The 21,272-nt window shown below is 43.3% G+C and overlaps 1 protein-coding gene across 2 annotated transcripts in view; it reads right to left on the bottom strand.

The window, feature by feature from the left end:
* Window positions 1-9,405: 9,405 nt before the first annotated feature.
* Window positions 9,406-21,272, bottom strand: part of LOC116037544 (tyrosine-protein kinase CSK) — a 63,103-nt gene continuing 51,236 nt past the window's right edge. For both annotated transcript variants that reach the window (XM_035999258.1, XM_035999259.1), the window contains exons 6-13: window positions 17,694-17,787; window positions 15,899-15,964; window positions 15,687-15,786; window positions 15,414-15,504; window positions 14,697-14,770; window positions 13,303-13,498; window positions 11,297-11,383; window positions 9,406-10,909 (exon numbers count right to left, since the gene is read on the bottom strand). In XM_035999258.1, coding sequence (XP_035855151.1) covers window positions 10,727-10,909; window positions 11,297-11,383; window positions 13,303-13,498; window positions 14,697-14,770; window positions 15,414-15,504; window positions 15,687-15,786; window positions 15,899-15,964; window positions 17,694-17,787 — 891 coding nt within the window. In that variant the 3' untranslated portion in view covers window positions 9,406-10,726. The remainder of the gene's footprint in view (window positions 10,910-11,296; window positions 11,384-13,302; window positions 13,499-14,696; window positions 14,771-15,413; window positions 15,505-15,686; window positions 15,787-15,898; window positions 15,965-17,693; window positions 17,788-21,272) is intronic.

The following is a 21,272-nucleotide window of genomic DNA, read 5'->3' as shown; positions in this document are numbered from 1 at the left end:
CCAGGCCCCGGCCTGTCAGGAGAGAAGATTCTTTCAAGCTGAACCAACAAACTTTGCACACTAGCATCTCCAAATGGCTGAAAACAGTTTGAACTTCAAAACCCAGAAATAATTTTAGGTAACGTCAGTAATCCAAACCTGTGTGTGTTGCTTTATACCGCAGGATACATTAGTTAGTAAGTCTGTAGACAGAGATGGCTTTTGCTTTATTGCGGCGTTTCATTTGATCAATTCCTTTGGACGGTGTTTTTCAATGTTGATATGTGACATGATGGATGTGACAAGGAGGGTCTGGCTAATCCACACACAACATTCCTGGACAGGAGAAAAACGTGCTCTGGTTTATTGGCATTTCTTTAAACCAATCATAATCGTCTTGGGCGGTGCTAAGGTACGGTGCCGCTGCAAAATAGCCTCGGGAAGGAACTTGTTTTGGTGGAACGTGCACATAGGGAGGCAAGCTCTGGAATTTAAATGGCTGTTGAGTGTGTGATGAAAAAAGATCAATGTAATTTGACTGTTGGTTCTATCTCGGAGGGTGTTTCCCGAATCGACCGGAGTTTAGAATGCCAACATAAAGAAAGTGGAAGGTGAGGGACATCTGGCCGAAAATAAGGGCCATAATAATATAAATGAAAATGTTGTCAATATAGACTAATTTCTGTGCCAGCATTTATTCGCCACGGCCAGCTTAGATCTAGCACAGTCTAAAAGATTAGTGACTTCAGCACAAGGGCTAGCTAACTTGTTTGCCCAGTGCACTAAATAGCCTCATATGGAGAGTTTAGCAATGTGTAATGCATTAAATTCCCTTGTTACACTTCTTTGTGGCATTTCAATAAGTCACAACAGTACAGCATGTTCATACAGTGGACACACTTACTGGATATGAATTTGCTACATTTGTGCAAAGCACTGAGCTAAACAACATACATCAGGCATATCTCTCATGCACTGGCAAAGCTACACAGCCGAGAGAGGGCAACCAGGTCGATGAGAGCAGTCAGACGGAACCAAAACATAAAGTTGCAGACCGTAAAACCCAAATGATGACTTGTGAATAATGACATGAAATGCAAAAAAAGCTCCACAGAGACAGAGCGCATCGCATCATACTCTGAAAGCCACGCCCAACGGAGGGGAAAACAACTCTCCATCTCTCCATTGACTTGTATTGTGTGAAGGAGCCTCCTCTGCAATTCCGTCTGCATGCAAACAACAGGAAAATGCCTAAAAGCTGCTGTGTGGTGGTATTCACTACCAACAGGGTAAATAACCATAACTTAAAGTGTAACTCTCGCCAAAATAAAACCTAGGGTCTTTTTGTGAATGTACCTGAGTCAAACTTTCGTTTAAAAGCATAATTAGGATGGTAAGATGGCGGCGACCGGAAAAACCAACTGCTAAAGTGAGTTGTTCAAAACCTTTCTTTTCAGTAAAATCTGTGTACACAAACAATGTTCTCAATGCTCGAGTTGATGTGTAGAGCCCCTGGTGATACTTCAGCAAAGTTTCATGTTGTGTCGAGCCTTGTTTTAAAAATAGCTATTTTGATGTGATCATAGTAATGCCCCTAGCTCTCCCATTCAAAAGGCCATTCGACCGAAAACGAAAATACGGTCAATATTAAAAGTGGCACTTCGGTCCTAATTATGCTTTTAAAACGGAAGTTTGACTCGGGTACATTCACAAAAAGACCCTAGGTTGCATTTTGGCGATAGTTACGCTTTGAGTTTTTATAAGCTGCCAACCTGAAAAACTGAGCTTTTATCATAGACTGTTAAAACTAGGCTTTTATGAAGACAAAATTGGATACAGACGTGAGGAATCAGCAGGGAGAACGTCTCTATCCACTTTAGCCTTCATCAAAGCTCAGTTTTTCGGGTCGGCAGTTTACAAATACTTAAGTTATGGGTTATTTACATTGTCTGTAGTGAATATCATCACACAGAGGCCTTTAGGGATTTTTCTGTTGTTTGCTAGCAGATGAAATTGACGAGGAGGCACCTTCAAGCAATACAAGTCAATGGAGAGCGGAGAGTTGTTTTGCCCTCCTGATGGGGCGCGACTTACGTGCGCTCTGTCTCTAATAGTGCTAATAGGAACTGCAGTCACGTAAGAGATCATTCTTAGCAGATTTGTCAGCGACCCCTTCCACATTACACGTAATCATTTGATCCATTGTTAAGATTAAAACATTGATCAGAGCAGCTTTAAAGTTAAAGAGAGCATCTTTAATATTTAAATTGAGTGATTTTACATTCTACTCTGATGCGTCTTTTTGTAATTATTTCTGGTAAAGTCTTTCCTGGTGCTGCTTAAATGTTTGTTCCTCTCTTATGCTGCCATTGTCAGCATTTTGAAGACAGTCAGGAGGATAATGTCGGTTGGAGAGTTACTATGTGGAGTGATATAATGGTGGCTCCCAGGGGCCGCGGGGCCCTTCACCCTCTCCTTATTGGGATGTGTGTTGGCACAGTCCCCCCCCTGCTGGCACCAGCGGGCAGGGGCTCGGGGCCCAGGGCAGGGGGAGGTGAAATTTCAAGAGCAAAATGCAAATTCATGCTGACAACCAGTGCAGAAAACATGTTCTCTGCGACTCGGGGAACCTTGATATTTCACAAAGTCAAATGAACATATCAGCCAACACTGCAGGGCAACTATTGGGTTATATAAAGAGGAGGTTCAGAAAGCAGGCCGGTGTTACATCACAGGCAGCAGGGACTTTTTACGTGCAGCTCAGCAGACAAGGTTTGCCTTTGTTGTGGTTGTCATCCTGCTTCTCCAGTCTCCCTCTGTTACTGAGCCATCACCGACTCTCAGAGTGAGACACTGTGAGGGTGAGCCCATAGAGGAGACACACACTGGCTCACATTAGTCCGTCTTTACATCACTGCTGCGCTCTCATCCTCCACATCTGCTGTCGGACCCAGTCCCCGCGTGTTATCTGTCTCCAGCACTGAGCTCCCAAAAACACTATGTGTCTTACAGCTCGGGCTTTGATGAGCAGCAGGACACCGTCAAGGCTTAAGAAGCAGATTCAACCTCAAACTTTATTAATTCAGGCTGCTGCTGCTGTTGAATGCTGTTAAAATGGCTAACCTTGCTTTGTCGGTGGCTTTGCCAACCGTGAACATGAGCAAACTTTTTTTAGATCACGTTATAAATATCACAACACCCTCTACTGTGATAATGTCAGAGTTGTTCACAAGTCATTTTTTGAAAGTCCAAGTCGAGTCTCAAGTCTTTGAACTTGAGTCCAAGTCAAGTCTCAAGTCTTTGAGGGGAAAGTTCAAGTCAAGTCTCAAGTCTCTGGCCAGCTTGTTACCTGTGACGATATATGCTAAATTTAACCTCTCTTTCACATTAGCAAGTGACTGACCTATCTTGGTGCGTTTTGAGATGCCTGATGAAGTTCGACGTTGTTGATCCGGCATCATTTATCTTGGTGCCACACACATTGCATGTAGCTGTTCTCTTACTGCCACTGTTTACAAAGTTATTGAAAGCAAAACTAATGACAAAAGGCACAACTCCAGGAGGACTTGGTGTCGCCATCTGCAATGCATTTTTTGATAAGTGAGTGCGCGCACATAGGCATAGCGCATGCGTTACGTTGCACATTATGGCAAAGGGCAGGGGACATGAGGCTCCTCATACGTTTCCCCAACGTATATGCGCCAATAAAAGAAAATAGAAATACATGAATGAATTTAGATTTAAAAAGCAATAATTGCATGAAAACAGGTTGTTGACGAGTCTCGAAGCTCGAGTCAAGTCTGAAGTCACAGGTTGGGCGACTCAAGTCCCCATCTCTGGATAATGTTATAAAGGATAGATTTACATTTTTTTAACTAGCACTTTGACTTTTGTCGCCCATCTATGACAAATAATTGTGTTAGGAACGGAATTTCTTCACAGCTTATATGGGGAGGAGAAATGATCACAACTGCCAAAAAACTGTTTCAATGCACATATATGCTTGTGGATATTATTTTAAGATAGACTGGAAATTTGTAATCATCAACTATCCTGTCAGGGGTTGGATTAAAAAATGTATGTGTTAAAATAGACATTTTTATTTAAAACATGTCTGAATAAGCCATGAGTTTATTTTGCCTTTATAGCTGAAGATCTATTCCTTCAGTCTTCAGTCCTGATGACGCTCTCTGACTCTGTGACGTCCGAGGTTGGGCTCCCTTCTGTCTTCAAGTCAATAGATCGGCGCTGTGCTAATGAGTAGCTCTGTTTGCGAGGTCATGCCTCCTGCAGACAGACATGAAGAATACACGAGCTCTCGGTGCAGCTCAGAATGAGAAAATCCAAATGTGACGTTAAGACGTCAACCTTTACGTGGCAGACACAACTGATGCTGTATCAGAGTAAATAGAGCATGCAGTTCAATAAACTCCATATGCTGCACATGGCCAACAGGGGAGTGATTCAGCTTGCTCAAACCACCGACAACCCTGTGGCACAGCACATGAGCCTGAATGCAGTGCCCCACACAAGGACAAAAAAAGTGGCACCCATGTCTGAAAGGCTAAACTCCCTGTCTGCGCAAAAGTCCCCAAATAGCTAATTGCGACAGGAAACTGTATATTTTTAGGTTGTTCAGCAAAGTGGTGAGCACGGACAGAAAGAAACGCGACCAAGTGATGAAAAGATCCGTCACTGAGGAGGTGCACATTTGACACAGCCAGCTGCACATTGGCCTGATAATGTCAATATAATTTCCTTCATCTCCCGTCAGCTCGACGCCCGCTCCTTGTCACTGAAACGAGCTGGAAACGGAAACCTTCCACACTCACTCAATGACAGTGCTGGAGCTGTAAAAACAACCCACTCAGTGTCACTAATTCTAATTCAGGGGAATCCATACTTTCTCCCCTGCAATGTGTCACCAACCTGTCTTTAAAGGAATAGGTTAACATTTTTGTCTCACACACTTATTCCCTTTCTTGCGAACAACGCTCACGCCTCAACTAGTATCTACTGTTGTGGTGCACTTGAGAAAAACACATTCAATGTTAGTATTCAGTGTGAAAAAAGTGGTTTAATAATGGATTCACATTAGGGCTGAACGATTTTTGAAAATAATCTAATTGCGATTTTTTTCCCAAATATTGCGATTGCGATTCGATATTCGATTATTTTTTTAAGCTCTTTGTCTTCTGTATTATTCAACAAAGAATAATATAATTTATAGTAACACACAATTACACACTAGACAGTTAAATAAGTAAAAATGCATTATATATCTACACACACACACACACACAACAGTGTATTTTTTTACAGTGCACAGAGGAGCTGCCTCCAGCCCCTCCCCCTCGTGAAGTTGCGTGCTGCCGTCTTGCTCAGAGAGGCTATCGTTACGTTAGCATGTTGCTGGTGTTCTTGCCATGGGATTAACTGTACTAATAAAACTGTTGAAACACCGCGGCCACGCTGCTGTGAAAGCTCCCCTAACGTCATTTATCAGAGTCTGGTTGTTACCCCTCTCAGTGGCAGCTCCTCCACTCATATCTTTATAACGGAGCTAACCGCTAACCGGAGCTAACCGCTAATCAGAGCTAATCGTTGCCAACCGAGCCTTCAGTTCTGTGTGCCTGTATCCATTAACTGCATGTATAGACTCAAGCCCGAATAAAACCCTTAAATTTATTAAAATGGCTGTAAAAGTTTTAAACTACAACTCAGAGTTGTTTGAATGACAGAAATCAGCTCAAGGTACGGCGTAGCGTTAGCGTGCTAGTTGATGCTTTCTCTGCGGAGTGCAGACTGATTTGCTCTCGCGAGTCATGTGACCAAATCGCAGCCTTTGCGATTAGGAAATCGCGTTTTAACATATCGCGATATTATCGCAAATGCAATTAATCGTTCAGCCCTAATTCACATACCGGTGTTAAAAGCCTTAGAAGCCTGGTAAAGTGTCAAAATGACTCCTTCCTGTCATCATGTACTGAGGTGCCCTTGCTCTAGTGTAATGGCGTTTTTCCATTACATGGTACCTGCTCGACTCGCCTCGACACACTGTGCGTCCGTTTTCCATTGCAGATTTTAGTACCGCCTCAGCGTGGCTGGTCGTTATGCCGTATCGATGCACACACCAGCGCACAAGTATAAACATCAGGCCACTTGAGTTTGTTTTACAGTTCTGTGGAGGCTCCACGCAGAGCTTTCGCCGTAGCCTATGTAAAAGTTGCCTGATGTTTATACTTGTGCGCTGGTTGTGCGCTGGTTGTGCGTGGAGCCGGCTGTGTGTGTGTGTAGTTAGGCTATGGCGAAAGCTCTGCCAGAGCCTCCGCAGAACTGTAAACAAGCGGTGCCGCAGTAAACTACTGTGACCTAACGCGACGCACACACAGAACGTGGAAGGTGTGTGTTGCCAGAAGACACATTTTGTTTCAAATTAAGCTGGAGGCAGCAAAAAAAACAGCTGGCTAAACTGTTACAAATAGCGGGTTTGTTCAGGACACCCCCGTCTGTCGCTTTCACGTCACCTTTTCGGCTCGCCTCAGCTCGCTTGGAACCTCGACTGAGGAGGTACTAAAAAAAGTACCTGTTAGCAGGTACCAGGTACTTTTTTTCGTAATGGAAAACCAAAAAAGGCGAGTAGAGTCGAGGCGAGTCAAGCTGGTACCATGTAATGGAAAAGCGCCATAACTGACTGGTTTTACTGGTTATTTTCCAGATGGAAGTGGTTCATCTGTGCAAATATAAAACAGGGTTGTGCTGCAAAAGCTACAGTATGACGGTGAATTAACTGTTAATGCTGTGTGATCCGGGCCCGAGACAGCACACAGATTTGTGTGTCTTTCTGGTGAGTCATGTGGCTTCAAGAAATCTGCCATCATGTAACCCAGCAACAGCACATGAAGCCAAGGCTGGCTGAAAGCAAAAAAAATAAAAAATAAATAAATAAACAAACATGACCTGACACCCTCCTACCTCACCCTCATTCTGTCATACATGTAAATGTGTCAGGTCCGGCTTCACACACAGGACAACAATGCACATGCCAACTCCACAAAAACATGTGCAGCCCTCAGCATCTTCCTTGGGCTCACCCAAAAAAACATTGTGTTGGCGTAATCAGATTAATTCAGGAGCTAATTTGTTGCTGTCAAGTGTGCTGCCTGGCCACAGTCAGTTGCACAGATCCATAACTTATCGAAAGCTGATTAACACATCAACCCTCCTGCTTTTGCCTACTAAGAACACGGAGCCGTGCGGTTGTCAGGATTACTTAAGTGCGAACGAAAGACCAAGGCATCCAGACGTGAGAGCTGTGTGTTAACTCTCACTCCTGTCACCACAAGCTCTCATCAGTGATAGCTCTAGTTGGGCTTTACATTTTAAAATGTATCATTATAATTCAACATATTATATAAAATGACAAGGGTTTACTATACTATGGATATAATATATGAAGGGCTTGGTGTCAGATGGTCTGGAGGCGAGAGAGAATGATAAGATTGTGTCTGTCCAGCTTTGACAAAGCGTCCTTGAACAAGGCATTATGTCAATAAATGATGCAGCTGGCCTGACCTTTGACCCCTCTACTAGAATGTGCACCTCTCCAAAATCGAATGCCTGACACTTGAGTAACTCCTTCACAAATGCAATTCAATCCAAGATAGAAGCTCTGTGTTGCTCCTTTTCAGCTCCCTTGGGAACTCAGACTATACTATGCCTCCCGGTGGTGATTTCTGGCAGTCAGGCGACATCCAAAAATGTTCCCCCAATCGGCTAATGAGCTGTACTTTTTGCCAGTGAGCCGAGGAGACAAGCTGAGTGTGGAGGGGGAAGAGAAGGGACCTCTGCGGCAGGCCCGTCTCGTGCGGCCGTAGCAGGATGGCAAATTGGAGCTGGCGTGATAGGTCCTGACAGCATCACAGCCTTGGCCATGAGCACAAACTGCCTTGCTTACGTAACCAGCCCATTGTTACCGCCCTGTCACGGTCATTAAGATTCCTAGGAATCACATGAATTCCCGTCCACAAACACTTGTTTGCTGCAGCAGCAGAAGATGCAGGGTTTGGGCAAAGTAAGAAATGACAAATGACATTTGAATGAGTTAAAGTGGAAGCACAACACAAATTCAGCGAGACTAAAAGATTTCCGCTCTCATCCCACCCTGTAAGTTACACTGGGGGCGAGTGGACACCCTCCAAAGAGCAGAGCACACAGGGCACAGACAGTTGAATCCAGCATCATGTTAACCACTGTGAACTGCTCAGCTGACATAACACCAACACTCATTCACACTCCACCACCTGTTAATGGCACTTCTGCTATCAAAAGATCGTCACAGGAGGATTTATTTTTAGCTGCACATCTGTAAAGAGATTGGGCTTTGAGACAGGCGAGACGCACTTCTTTAGAGCATCAGTTCACAGTCACTTTGTCTTGTGATCCTCTTCACAGATTGTTCATGAAGTGCTGCTGAATAGTTAGTTTTCTCTTTTCAGGCTGTTTGATGTGATTCAAGGGGACAGGGACGCTAAAAACTAGTCAGCGTTTTATAAATAAGAGAAAACCTGTTGAGAAAATAGGTGTAATGACAGACATCTCAAACCCCAAAGGGGGGGAAATCTACAATTCTTGCTTGGTGCAAAACTGCATTCAAAATTAAATGTTTGTTCAAATTCCCTCAAACCAGGACTGTAGATTTTGTCCTCCCTCCCAATTTTTTCCATTAGGATCACATTGGTAAGGAATCTCTGCATGGCGAGAATGAACAGGAGAAATGATTACAGCGACCAAAAACGATTTCATGTACATATGGGCATGTGATTATTATTTTTAAAAAAACAAACTGTGAACCTATCCTCTAGCATTTGCATTCCATCCATTCTGATCTCGAAAAGGCTGCAAACCATGTTGTAGTTTGAAGTGTTCTTATGGTCTCCATTTTCAAACGTGGATGGGCCAAGAAAATCTAATACTTAAGGGGATATAATATGTTATTTGAAAATCCAGTGTGTTAAACCCTAGGGCACTGTGCATTCGGAACACACACACACACACACACACACACACACACACACACACACACACAGCGTTTCCTATCTTTGTGGAGACCCGTCATTGACATAATGCATTCCCTAGCCCCTTACCCTAACCTTAACCATTACAACTAAATGCCTAACCTTAACCCTTACCCTCACCCTAACCATAACCTAATTCTAACCCTAATCTTAAAACCAAGTCTTAACCCTCAAACAGCCCGTTAAAGTTGTGGGGTCCAGCATTTTGGCCCCACAAAGCTGTCCGAACCCCATAAGTACACTGTATTCCCGGTTTTTGGACCCCACGAATATAGTTTAACAAGAACAAGAACACACACACACACACACACACACACACACACACAATGATGCAGGTGTTCCCACACTGTTCAGATGGAATGATTTATTCATAATCATGATAGCATAATAAAACAATGAACATTGAAAGCACTGACAGTTGAACCCAAGGCCTCTCACACAGCATGCACCACCCCGACCCCAGCGTCCATAGACACGCTGAACATTCCAACGCCAAAGGACTCCCGGCTTCTGAAAGTCCTCCTTTTTTATTCTCTGCCAAAGTCAGTTTTTTCTTGTTTTTTTTTTTTTTTTTTTTTAATCCTTTAAATATATTTTGATATAAAAACAAGCCCATGTATGATGAATCAACCATGTTTGTGAACTGCCTTTCCCCCGACTCCTGTTATTGTCCTGCCCCCCTCCCCCCCCCCATCCACTTCTTTGACTGTATTGGTTTGAGGACGAACATGATACTGGCCCCCAAATCCTCTCTTCCTGTTCACGCTCTCTTCAGGGACACGTGAAAAAAAAAAATCCCAGTCTGATGGGGTGATGGTGGAGGTGGAGGTGGAAGAGACGGCACTAGAAAAAAAAACAAAAAACGGTTTGATAACCTCCCTGAAAAAAAAGAAAGCAATAAAAAAAGATTTCTTAAAAAAGTAATAAAAAAAATCAAAACTACAACAGTCCAGTTGAAAGACGTGCTGGAGGGAAGTCTGGAGCTCTGAAGACTGGAGGCACTTTAGCACAGAGCGAAGGCCCCACACCTGACACCACACCGAGGGGAGGGAAGGAAGGAAGGATGGAATGACAGAGAGCTGGGCTGAATTCATGCAGAGCCACAAGGTGATACAGAGATCTGGGAATGATGGAGGGGGAGGGGGTAGAAGAAGAAGAAAGAGCACCTGACAAACGTGGAGGAAAAGGCCAGCCTCCCCTCCAGTTAATGTCATGTTCAGGAGAGGAGGAGGGGAGGAAAAAAATAAGAAAAAGGATCTTCCAAGTAGGAAGAGGAGAAACTTGGACCAAGAGAGGAGAGAGACAGAGAGAGAGAAGGAGATAGAGAGACAGAGATAGAGAGACAGAGAGAGAGTGAGTGAGCAGCGGCAGGTATAGAAGGAGGAAAGAGCAGTGGCCCATCAAGAGAAGAGGAAAGTGTCCGGCAAAAGCTATACAACACAAACAGGAAAACAGTCCTTGTATGGAAGCAGAGGGCGGCTGGGGGAGGGGGCACAGTATGGCAGTCTCACAGGTCAACAGGCTAGGCAGGCAGGAGGAAGATGCTGTGGTCCCTCTTCTTCTTCTTCTTCTCCTCCTCCTCCTCCTCCTCCTCCCCCCACTTTACAGCTGTGCTGGGCTGTGTCTCGACCCCCTCCTCTCCCCCTGTCACCCCCCTCTGGGCCTCCTCTTCACAGGTAGAGCTCCTTGGCTCTGATATGCTGCAGCTTCTCCCTCAGCATGCGGAAGGAGGGCCGCACAACAGAGTCCAGGGTCCAGCACTGCTTCATCAGGTCGTACACCACGGGCGGGCAGCCGTCCGGGGCGTCCATCTTGTATCCCTTCTCTACCCGGGGCACGACCTCTTTCAACGGCTGAGAGACAAGAGACAGAGTGATGTTGACATGGACTCTCTGCATGATGATTGATATTCAGCTTATGCAACTGACAACGGGACTCAACTGCCACCACGACATCCCAGGGAAAGGTTATTCTTCACAACATCAAATTACTAAATATGTAACTACTGGTGAAGCATGTAGGAATAATTACATTCATAATACAGTACACATTTTCATCACCTGCTCCAGCAGTCTAATGGCACAAATCTAATTATTTTGAGGTCAGCACTGAAGGTACAAGACATCTCACTAATTCTGTACAACAAAAAAATAAACACTGGTCCCAGCGATGAAGCCTGCCACCTGCTGGTATACCTCAGACCTCAGGGAGCCACAGAAGTCTGGTGCTCAGGTACTTACAATTCTAGGGTAAGGCACGCGCCCAAAGGAGTAGATCTCCCAAAGTAGGATTCCATAACTCCAGACATCTGACTTGGTAGAAAACCTCTGTCGGGGAAAAAAAAGGAGCCCAAATTCAGACATTAAATAAAGGCATTCAGGGAGTGAGTCTTGGTTTGTTATTACTATTTCAGGAGTTCAAGTACGGAAACATGAATAGTACGACAAACACAAAAGTAACACCAAATGTGTTCAGTGAGTTGAATCAGCATGTAGGCTCCAAACAGCATGTGCACATCCAGATTTGAAAGATTTTAAGTGGAGAATAAGGAGCAGCAGGCTGTCTCTTAGTCAAACTGCTGCTGCTATCAAACCAAGTCCTGAATGGGATTCCAATCCATCTCAACTGGTAAACAAAACAGGAGCTAAACATTAGATAAAAGCTGTTAAAGCTTTTCTATAAACACATTGGGCCTCATGCAAGAACCTCCTGGACGAACACATTTGGTCTTAATTGGCACGTAGGAATGATTTACGAGAATTTGTTGCATCCGCCAATTGTTTTCGTGCTTAGAATGTTCTCTTAGATATAAAGGAAATTCACAAGTAATCCAGACCTGTTGTACGGGTCAGGGCTCCAGACTGCGACCAAATGGTCGCATTTTGCGACCAAAATTTGAGAGTGTGCGACCAGTAAATTTGCCCCCTTTTTTACACGTTAAACGTCGAAATTTCGGTACCTGAGAGCGCGTAAGCTCAAGCTTATCTGTCCTCTCTGAAAATTGACAGAGAGCGGAGCTCTGACACAAACACACACACACACGCATAGCTGCGGACGGTGCAAACTACGTCGGCTCTGCAGTTTTGTTGAAGTCACAGTGAGTCACGGAAATGCCGATGAAGTGGTTTCAAGTGTGGTTACAGTTTTTCAAAAATTCACGCAGACAGCGTTTGCTGCGATATGATATTAATGGAGAGCCGAAAGCGGTCGCGGTGCTGTTGACTTTTACACTTCCTAAGCAGGCACAACAGTGGTTTCTGGGCCCTGGTGACTGACTGACAGGCTGAGGTTGTAAGGCAAGGCAACTTTATTTCTACAGCACCTTTCAGCAACAAGGCAATTCAAAGTGCTTTACATGAAACATTAAAGAGCAATTAAAAACGGTCATGAAAATAAAACAGGCTAAAAAAGAATATACAAATACAAGACTAAAAGTTACAGTGAGTAAGAAATGAATAATTATTCAATTTAATAGGTTGTAGGGACGGTTTTGGGGGGAGGAGGATTTTGTTTAATTAATAAAATAACAATGTTCTAAGTACATAGGATAAATAGGTTTGACAATAATTTTTACAACTGAAATAACGGTTTTGTAATTATAGAGGGAAAGTACCAAAAAAAAGGTACCGTTGGGTAACGGAACCAAATTTCAGGTATCGGTACCAATATTGGTTCAGTAGTAGCCTAAACAATGCATGTTTAATTTTAAGTTGAATTCATTGTAATTGTAGACTAGAGCTGGTATATATATATTTTTTGTTTTTCATGACAACGATGGTGCTGTCAGTTAACCTATGTTGCATCTTCAAAAGTGACACTGAATTTGAAACAGCACATTGTAATTTCTGCATCTATTATCAAAGTATTTATTAGTAATACAGTGGAAATTAGTAGAAATGTGAATATTTGGTTAGCATGTTGATTTACGGTGTGTGCCCCTAAATTTTCTGGTTGCGCCCCTAAAATTTTCAGTTGGGGGCCACTGTGCTCCTAGTGAAAAAAGTTAGTCTGGAGCCCTGCGGGTCATGTACAGATTGTCGGCTTCTTGCTAAATGTGATGTCAGAGCAGTGTCAACTTTGGTATCAAATTTAAAAAAAAAATATATATATAGTTATCATCCCTGCTTAAGAGTGGTCCAACAACTTACTTACGCTGATACTCAAATTAAATGTAAGTGAAGCAGCTGAAAAGCAACAGCACATTAGCTCAGGTCTGCTACCCGTCCGACCCCTTGTCATCTCTCACCTTCTCTCTTAGTGCTTCGGGGGAGGTCCATTTGACGGGCAGCTTGGCAGTGTCCTGTATGGAGGAGGCCTCCTTGGTGAGGCCGAAGTCGCTGACCTTGGCGATGTTGTCGTCAGACACCAGCACGTTACGAGCTGCCAGGTCTCTGTGGACAAAGTTGTTGGCCTCCAGGTACTCCATGGCCTCGCACACATCACTGGGTGATACAGGCAGACAGGAGAGATGATGATTGAGAGAATAACAACGCATAGGTGTGCATCTACTCCTTAATAAAAAAAAATTAAAAAAAAGACCTGCCAGATGACGTATGACAACTGCAGTGCAAATGTAATTAATGAAAAAAAAAAAGATGGTGAAAGTGGAGGAGAAAAGACAGGAAATATCTCAACATCTTCCTCCTTTACTTGTTTAAAGTTCACGCAGTTAAAATCTAATCCCATCGCACATCTCGAAAGCCCCTGACACACCAACCGGACGGCTGACCGTCGGCAGAAAAGGCAGTCGGACTGATCAGTCTGCTCCCCGAGTTGGTCCAAAAAGTGCCTTGGAACACACCGAAGCGACGCCACCTTGAGCGTACGTTCTGCGCGTATGCGACCTAACACAAAAAATTAAAACCGGAAATGACAACGCGTCACGTGGGTCTGGCTTCTCCGGCCGATAGTAATGGCGTCTTGTTCGAAATACAATCTCGTATTTTACGAAAATAGTTCACTGAAACGTGTTTCTGAAAACATTTTAAGCAAGAAATAGGCCATGCAGTTGCTGAATCTGTCTTCATTTCAGATCGACAAAGGTCAGTTTAAAAGATTTTCGTCAGACTTTGAGAGGCATTTGTCACTCATCCCGCTTGCTATTTCCGGGTTAGTAAGTCCGACTGCCCACCCTCCGACCCAGCAAGTCGGGTCGGCCAAAATGAAGGCCGACAGCTCCTACAACACACATAAATCGACTCGAGTCACTGACCTCGCTAGACTATCCGACGGCCGATTATCAGGTTGGTGCGTCAGGGCCATAACATGTTCATTCGATCATGAAATACTTGGATGCTTGCATTTATGCCCACTGATCTGAGTGTTTACACTTACGTAATGGTTGCACTCATTTTAAGTTGTGCTGGTTACATCAGCTAAATGACTGTTAAGTAAATGAATACTTAAGACACTTGACTTGCAGATAAAGCAGCCGTTAATCAAGGCAAACTGCATGATGGTTGCTTGTGTAAACAAAGGGTTCTTTTATGTTCCCAGTCAAGAGCGTGAAACTGTTCTTCTGAAACTCTATTGAAAACCTGACAGTTAAAGAGCAGCAGTTTAGCTCTAGACCTTGAGCTGGGCTGATCAAACATTTGCATTTTCTACAAATGTACTTGAAAAGAGATGAAGAGGACTCACAGTGAGAACTTGAGTAAGCAGTCTCCACCGAGCACGGTCCGTCCTCGGGAGCGCAGGTAGTCCACTAGGCTGCCCTGTGTTCAGAGGAGGAGGACATTTTAAGCATGGATGGTTCCAGTCAAAAACAAAGTGTTGGTGTATCTTCAACTGAGCTACATGGGAACACACTGTGTTACAACTATGTTTAACTTTTTTAGAGCATGTCAATTTACAAATTCAAACTTTGAGGTTGCTAAAAGCTGGATGGGAGTGTCTTGTCAAGCCTTTTGGTATTTACATGAATCATTGTTATTCATTTGCTATTTAGGTTATTATTATTATTATTAACTTAAATTGTAGTAATGTCTACTTTAGGTTCCACATGTCACATTAAAAGGAATAGTTCCACATTTTTTTGGGAAATACACTCTGGCTGAAAGTTAGATGACAAGGTTGCTACTACTCTCATATCTGTACAGTAAATTTAAAGCTACTGCCAGCAGTCAGTTAGCTTAGCATAAAGACTGGAAACAGGGGGAAACAGCTAGCCTGGCTGTGACCAAATCCACCTTCCAGTATATCTGACCTCTCACTAATTAACATGTGGAATGCTGTTTGTTTTGCGGATTAAACAAACCAAATAGAAAGTTTAAAAATATGTGCGTACCGGTATTTCCAATACTATTATAATATAATAATACATGTTTTTTTTTCAACATGTTAAGGCTTGTAACAAACCTTTGCCATGTACTCTGTGACAATGTAGAGACTGCCCCTCTCCTCCACAATTACCCCCAGCAACTGCACCAGGTTGTTGTGCCTCAGTTGCCTGTACAAAGCAATACAGAAGCAGAAACAAAATCAAGTGTTAGTGTGCTGGAAACATGAACTTGTGGACTCCTGCCTGTCCACATCCCAAAAAATAATGAAAAAGTAACCTGTGATAGAAAGCAAAAGAGAAAGGTGTGCCTGTGTGCGTACACACAAAAAGCAAAAGTTGGAGGATCTTACGTCATGACAGAGGCCTCTGCGATGAAAGCCTGCGCTGTGGCGTCATTTTTGATGCACTTGACCGCTACCTTGGTCCCTCTGTAGTCTCCTACCATCACATCTGACGCGGACAAAGGCAGGGCAAAGTTTTAGGCGATCTTAGTCTCAAGTTATTATGGCTCTGATGTTTGAAATTCAATGATGCAGAGATCCTTGTGAAATTAATCCCTCACCTCCAAACTCCCCTTTGCCAATGGTCTGAAGGAGCTTCAGCTCTTTTCTGCTCAAGGCCCAGCCACCTGCCAAGAGAGGACAGAGAACACTTAGCAGACTTCACAGGCAACTACTCTGACAACTCTCCATTTGTGCACGTATAGGTCCTGGGCACGTGTGTGTATTTCAGGCCTGTGTGTAATGTGTGTAATAACTAACAACAGAGCAAAAAAAAGGGAATCTCCCCTTGCAGGATTAAGAAAGTATGTCTTCTTCTTCAATCATGCTATAGGTCCAATAACATAAATGTAAAACACTCAGGGAAAAGCATGCATTAACAAAAACCCTAATATTGTATTTATTGTCACCACAGCACATTTATACAATTTTGTAAAATGTTTACATCAAAGAACCAGAACTACTGTACTATTTAGAAAACATTACATTTTCATTAGCGAGTTTCACATGTATCTTTTGGTCAGAATAAGAGTTCTTCTTTCTAAATGATTTATCTGTTCTTAGTAAAAAAGTGCTGATTTATTCGAACATTTACCATTTTCCAGTTCTCTGGTGTAAGAGTGAAAGCTGTTTTATGGTTGTGCGGAGGCTCCACCCAGAGCTTTCAACGCAGCCTACGTAAGTGGCCTAATGTTTATACTTGTGCGTTGGTGTGTGTGTGTGTCGATCTCTTTAAGAGAATAGAAGGGCCGGCATGTGTGTGTGTGAGTGGGGAGTGTGTGGTAGAACGAGTGAGAGAGTGACAGAGATTAGCTTCGGAGCGAGCACCGACTCTAGAGGCGTAGTGGAAGAAACAAAGTATCTCCCCTGTGCTTTCTGACCGTAGTCGGAAAGCTGTAGATGGAAAAGTTAACCCTCTCCTTGATTTCATGTTGTTTATGGAGAAGGAGAACCCAGAAATGAGTAGGGGGAAATGCAACGCTACCAAGACATAGCTGAGCGACGTGCTTCGCCACTACATGCGTTGGCCACTAAGTTTAGTTAAATTTTTTCAGAGGTGCACGTCAGGCTACAGCGTAGGGTCTGACGTATGGTCGATATCTCCACTGAAGATCTTTGCCCGAATCCGACGGTCTTAATTTCTATCATTTTACACGGGCTCGGGCTTGCGCAGTAAATGAGCAGTCAGGTGATGCGTTTCAATTAGCGCAAAAATGGATGCTGAGGAGGTGGAACGGAGGCTGGCCTCTGGTGATTACGTTTTGGTTGCACCGGCAAAGAAAGCATGTGTTAAAAAATGTATAAATGACTCATTCTTGACAAAAGGCAAAAGAGCTGTGTGCGTGTGCACCTTTGAATAATGTCGGGCTGTAAACGAGTTTGGGCTTTTAAAAAGCTGTCAATCAAAATGTTCTCGTCGGGCTCGGGCCGAATTCTGTTCGGGCCTTACTTTTAAAGCCCGATTACAGCTCTACTCCACGTACCTACGTACGCACCCAAGGGGTTGATTTAACGCAAAAGCATAAATCAGCCTTGATCCGGGTCAGATGGGTACATGAAGAGGAATGAAGTGTGATAGAGGTGGAGGAAGACGCCGATTGACCTCGGGAACTGGTGAAGCCAAGCAGTCGTCCCCAGACACACAGAGATTAATTACCCTCTGTTGATTAATGCTATTAGGACGAGGATGATAGCGGGTTCTTGTAGGCGATGCTGGCTTTGTCTGCACACTGTGCATGTGCCACAGACTGTATGCTTGGGAGGTTAACGTGACAGTATATAAACACAATGATGTCCCCGTGTGCATTGGTGCCAGTGTCCCTGTAGAGCAGTGTAATGAGCTCAGTGTGTCCTTACTCCTGGAGAACTCGTCCTGTGCTGCCACTGTTCCCTCCATCAACTTGGGTTTAATCAGCCGGGTGCAAAGGCCATCGGCATCTTTGGTGTAATGCTGGGGACAGAGTCAGAGAGAATGAAATGCATTTTCAAAATGTAAAGACAAACGTCATTATGCAAGTGTTAGAAATTACAATAAAAATCCAGGCTGCTATTTTTCATTCTGACTTTTCATAAATCTAATGTTTAACAGTCGTCAGTATGTACTGTAATAGTTCATTCTCACTCTCCCATCTTAGACATAGTTGTATGATCAAGGACTGATTTTCAAAGATGAAATCTGATTGGTGAATCTGTGTACAAGCTTTTGATATGCAAAACAAAAGTGAGGCTGATGTTTCCAACAATGCTCTACAGAGGAACATGAAGGTGGGGATGAAAAGAAGATTCCGGCTAAGAGTTGATATGCAGGGGGGCTCCGTCAATTTAATATGTATGGGATAACAGTGGTGTTTGCCTTCACCAATGCTTTGCATCAATGCTAAAGAGGAGGATGGTTGTCTTGAGGGAATCCCTGCCTCATTTCCGTACAAAAGAAGAAAATAAAATAAGAGGCGATAAGTAGAATGGACACAGTATATGAGCATGTGTAAGGGAAGAGGGTATGAGATAAGCTGTTTGACTGAAGTTTCGGGGCTACTTCTACTGCTTTGACTGGAACAGGAGGTATATTCCACCATCGGAGGAGGCGAGGATGTGTTGTTGAAGAAATGACAGCATCAACAAACTGAGGTGCCACTGCAGAAGCACCGCTTATTTAAGCACTGTGCTCCTCTAATGAGCTGAATAAGGGTTTGATGGACACATTTAAAAATAAAAAGGAAAACGTATAACATAATTTATAATGACATCAAGCCCATGCACCCTAACAATTTGGCAGTGGTTAAGTTCTTTCAATTTATGTGAAGAGTTTGGCAATTACCTCATCGGATAAGGATGGTTTAGATAATCATAGAAAGCTAATTTTTATTATACACAACCATGAACAGAATAAACGCAATTCACTGAAACCCACTGCATCTGCACTGCAATCATACATCGACTGAGGTGACAGGATCAGTCTTTTGGAATGAATGAACCTCTGCTGAAGACTGACAGTATGTGTCAGGCATCTGAAGACGGCTCTAAAGAAGCTACCCTGCTGGGAGCTGTGAAGGTTATTGTGGGAACCAGCAGCAGGAAGAGGAGGAGGAGGAGGAGTGTGTGGGTGTGAGAGAGGTCAATGCATCTGATCTTGGACCCCCAGATACACAGCCAACCAAACAACTTGTCAATATCTGCTCATTATTATGAAATTAAGGATAGACACTGGCATTATCAATGCAGATGTCCCATTTTGGTGAAATTCAAATGTGTAAGACAAACTGTGAATCAGTGTCTTGCTAACAAACATGGGTCATCAAACCTCTGTGTGACCACTAACTTAATAGAGCAAAAGAAGGAGCTACCCCATGGACAACCAAAACAATGTTATACAACTGCAGCATGGCGAATTGACCAAGGAGTGTAAGTTACTGTGGCAACCACAAGGGGGCAGCATGGTGAAGGAGGGGTCCACTCCCCTACATTATTCAGCACTGACGCTCACATATACAGCCACAACCACCCTCTCTATACATGTTTATACAATAACACACATTTGGATTTTCTTCAGTTATGTAGCTGTGTCATTTGTGACATGTGCAGTGATTTCGATATCTTGAAAAACTCTGTAGTTGTTTAACACATTACAATTACTTAAATTCAGTCTTTATTGCATGGAAATGCATTTTTAGTGCACAATGGTGCTGGATAAATCAAGATCTTCCCATATGTAATTAACGCAGAAGGGAGTAATCACAGAGTAAAAATACAAAACGGGCCGTTACACCCTGGTCAATAACACATGGAGCCATCTTTGTTTCACTTCAGCAGTACAGCATACATGTGATTGACATACATACCATCACTGTGGATGGTGTGATTGACAGAAAGATGTATATATGCGTGTGTGTGTGTGTGTGTGTGTGTGTGTGTGTGTGTGTGTGTGTGTGTGTGTGAAGTCTGCTGTGCCAGGCCAATAAGAGCAGGGCAGGCAGAGGAGGGAAACAGTGAGCAAGCCGGATAAACACACAAGAATGTTAGGCATCCTCTCATAGCCTATTATAGAGAGAAAGAGAAGACACAGGGGAATGCAGACAGTGGAGAGGATAAAGACATAGTGAGATTGAGAGAGAGAGAGAAACGTATGGAGGGAAGGCAGATGAAGAGTTTGAGATGGAAAACAAAGAGAGGAGGAAAGAAATCAATATGCCAGGTATACAAGAGGAAACACAAAGAGATAGAGAGAGAAGGAGGGAGGGAGGTGGAGAAAGGAAGTGGAGGCAGAACCAAGCCTGGAGGGTGTGAACAAGAGAGTGAGAGAAGGATAGAGAGATAGCTAGATTGTGGGTGGCTGATAACAAGAATGCACTGGGGATGTAGATGGTCCCAGCGCCAGCTGGCACATTCCTGTCGTCCGCTTCCAACGCCCCGCGAGGCAAAGAGATGAGGTCCAATTAAAAGTGTGATAGCCGCCAATCCAGCTCTTCTCTTTATCCGAGAGGATGAAAGACCTCTCTCTTTCTCTCTCCTACCCTCTGCCATCTTGCCTCCTGTCTTCCCCTCTCCACACTATGTCCTTTTATTGAACCGGCTTTCAGATAACAGGCAGGGAGGGAGAGGATCAGACAGCTTTTCGAAGAATGAGAACATGTACTCGAGTCAGATTTTTAGAGAAACGCCATGGGGATGCAGAATGTGCGTGTGTGTGGGTCTTGGGTTCACAGAGTTATGTAATCATGATTGATCAATCAAATTTCACTAATTTCACTAAATACTAGGGGTGGGGGGAAAAAAAAAAAAATACAGCATAGTATCGTGATATTTTCCGTGGCAATACTGTATCGATACACAGACGCCAAGTATCAATCTATTATTATATATATGTGTTTGTCAGGTTGTCTGCTTGACAATCCCATTTTGCAGAAATAAAATTGAAGTGAGATGAACAAACTGAGAAATTTATCTTTTTAGATAAAACAGATGTTTACAAAGTTTCCTTTAGGGGACATCATTTGAAATTGGGGAAAAATTTGAAGTTGGAAAAAATCGCAATATCAGGCAAGTATCGTGATGATATCGTATCGTGAGGCCTCTGGTGATTCCCACCTCTACTAAATACTGACATAAAGTTGTAAGATGGATTCCAAATCTCATAAGATCATACATATATACAGAAATTGGCAGATATGGACTTATAAAACAGACCTTAATGGCTTCACTACACTGTCCGATTGACAACGAGAAGTGATCCAAGAGATCATTTTGACAACATAAACACTACCTGAAACAAAGTGAGAAACAATGCAAAGTTGATGACATAACTTTTGGGGGAGGTATCTACAGGTACAGGGTATTTGCAGGAATCCTGAAGTTAAATTTAATACATTTTAAGACCTTTTTTAGGACCTTTTCAATACATTTAAGATCTGATCGCCACTTTTTAGAATTGCATCCCCA

Source organism: Sander lucioperca, chromosome 3 (assembly GCF_008315115.2).
Source record: "Sander lucioperca isolate FBNREF2018 chromosome 3, SLUC_FBN_1.2, whole genome shotgun sequence".
NCBI lineage: Eukaryota > Metazoa > Chordata > Actinopteri > Perciformes > Percidae > Sander > Sander lucioperca.
Note: the sequence above shows the minus strand (reverse complement) of the source record. Positions and strands in the feature narration are given on the sequence as shown.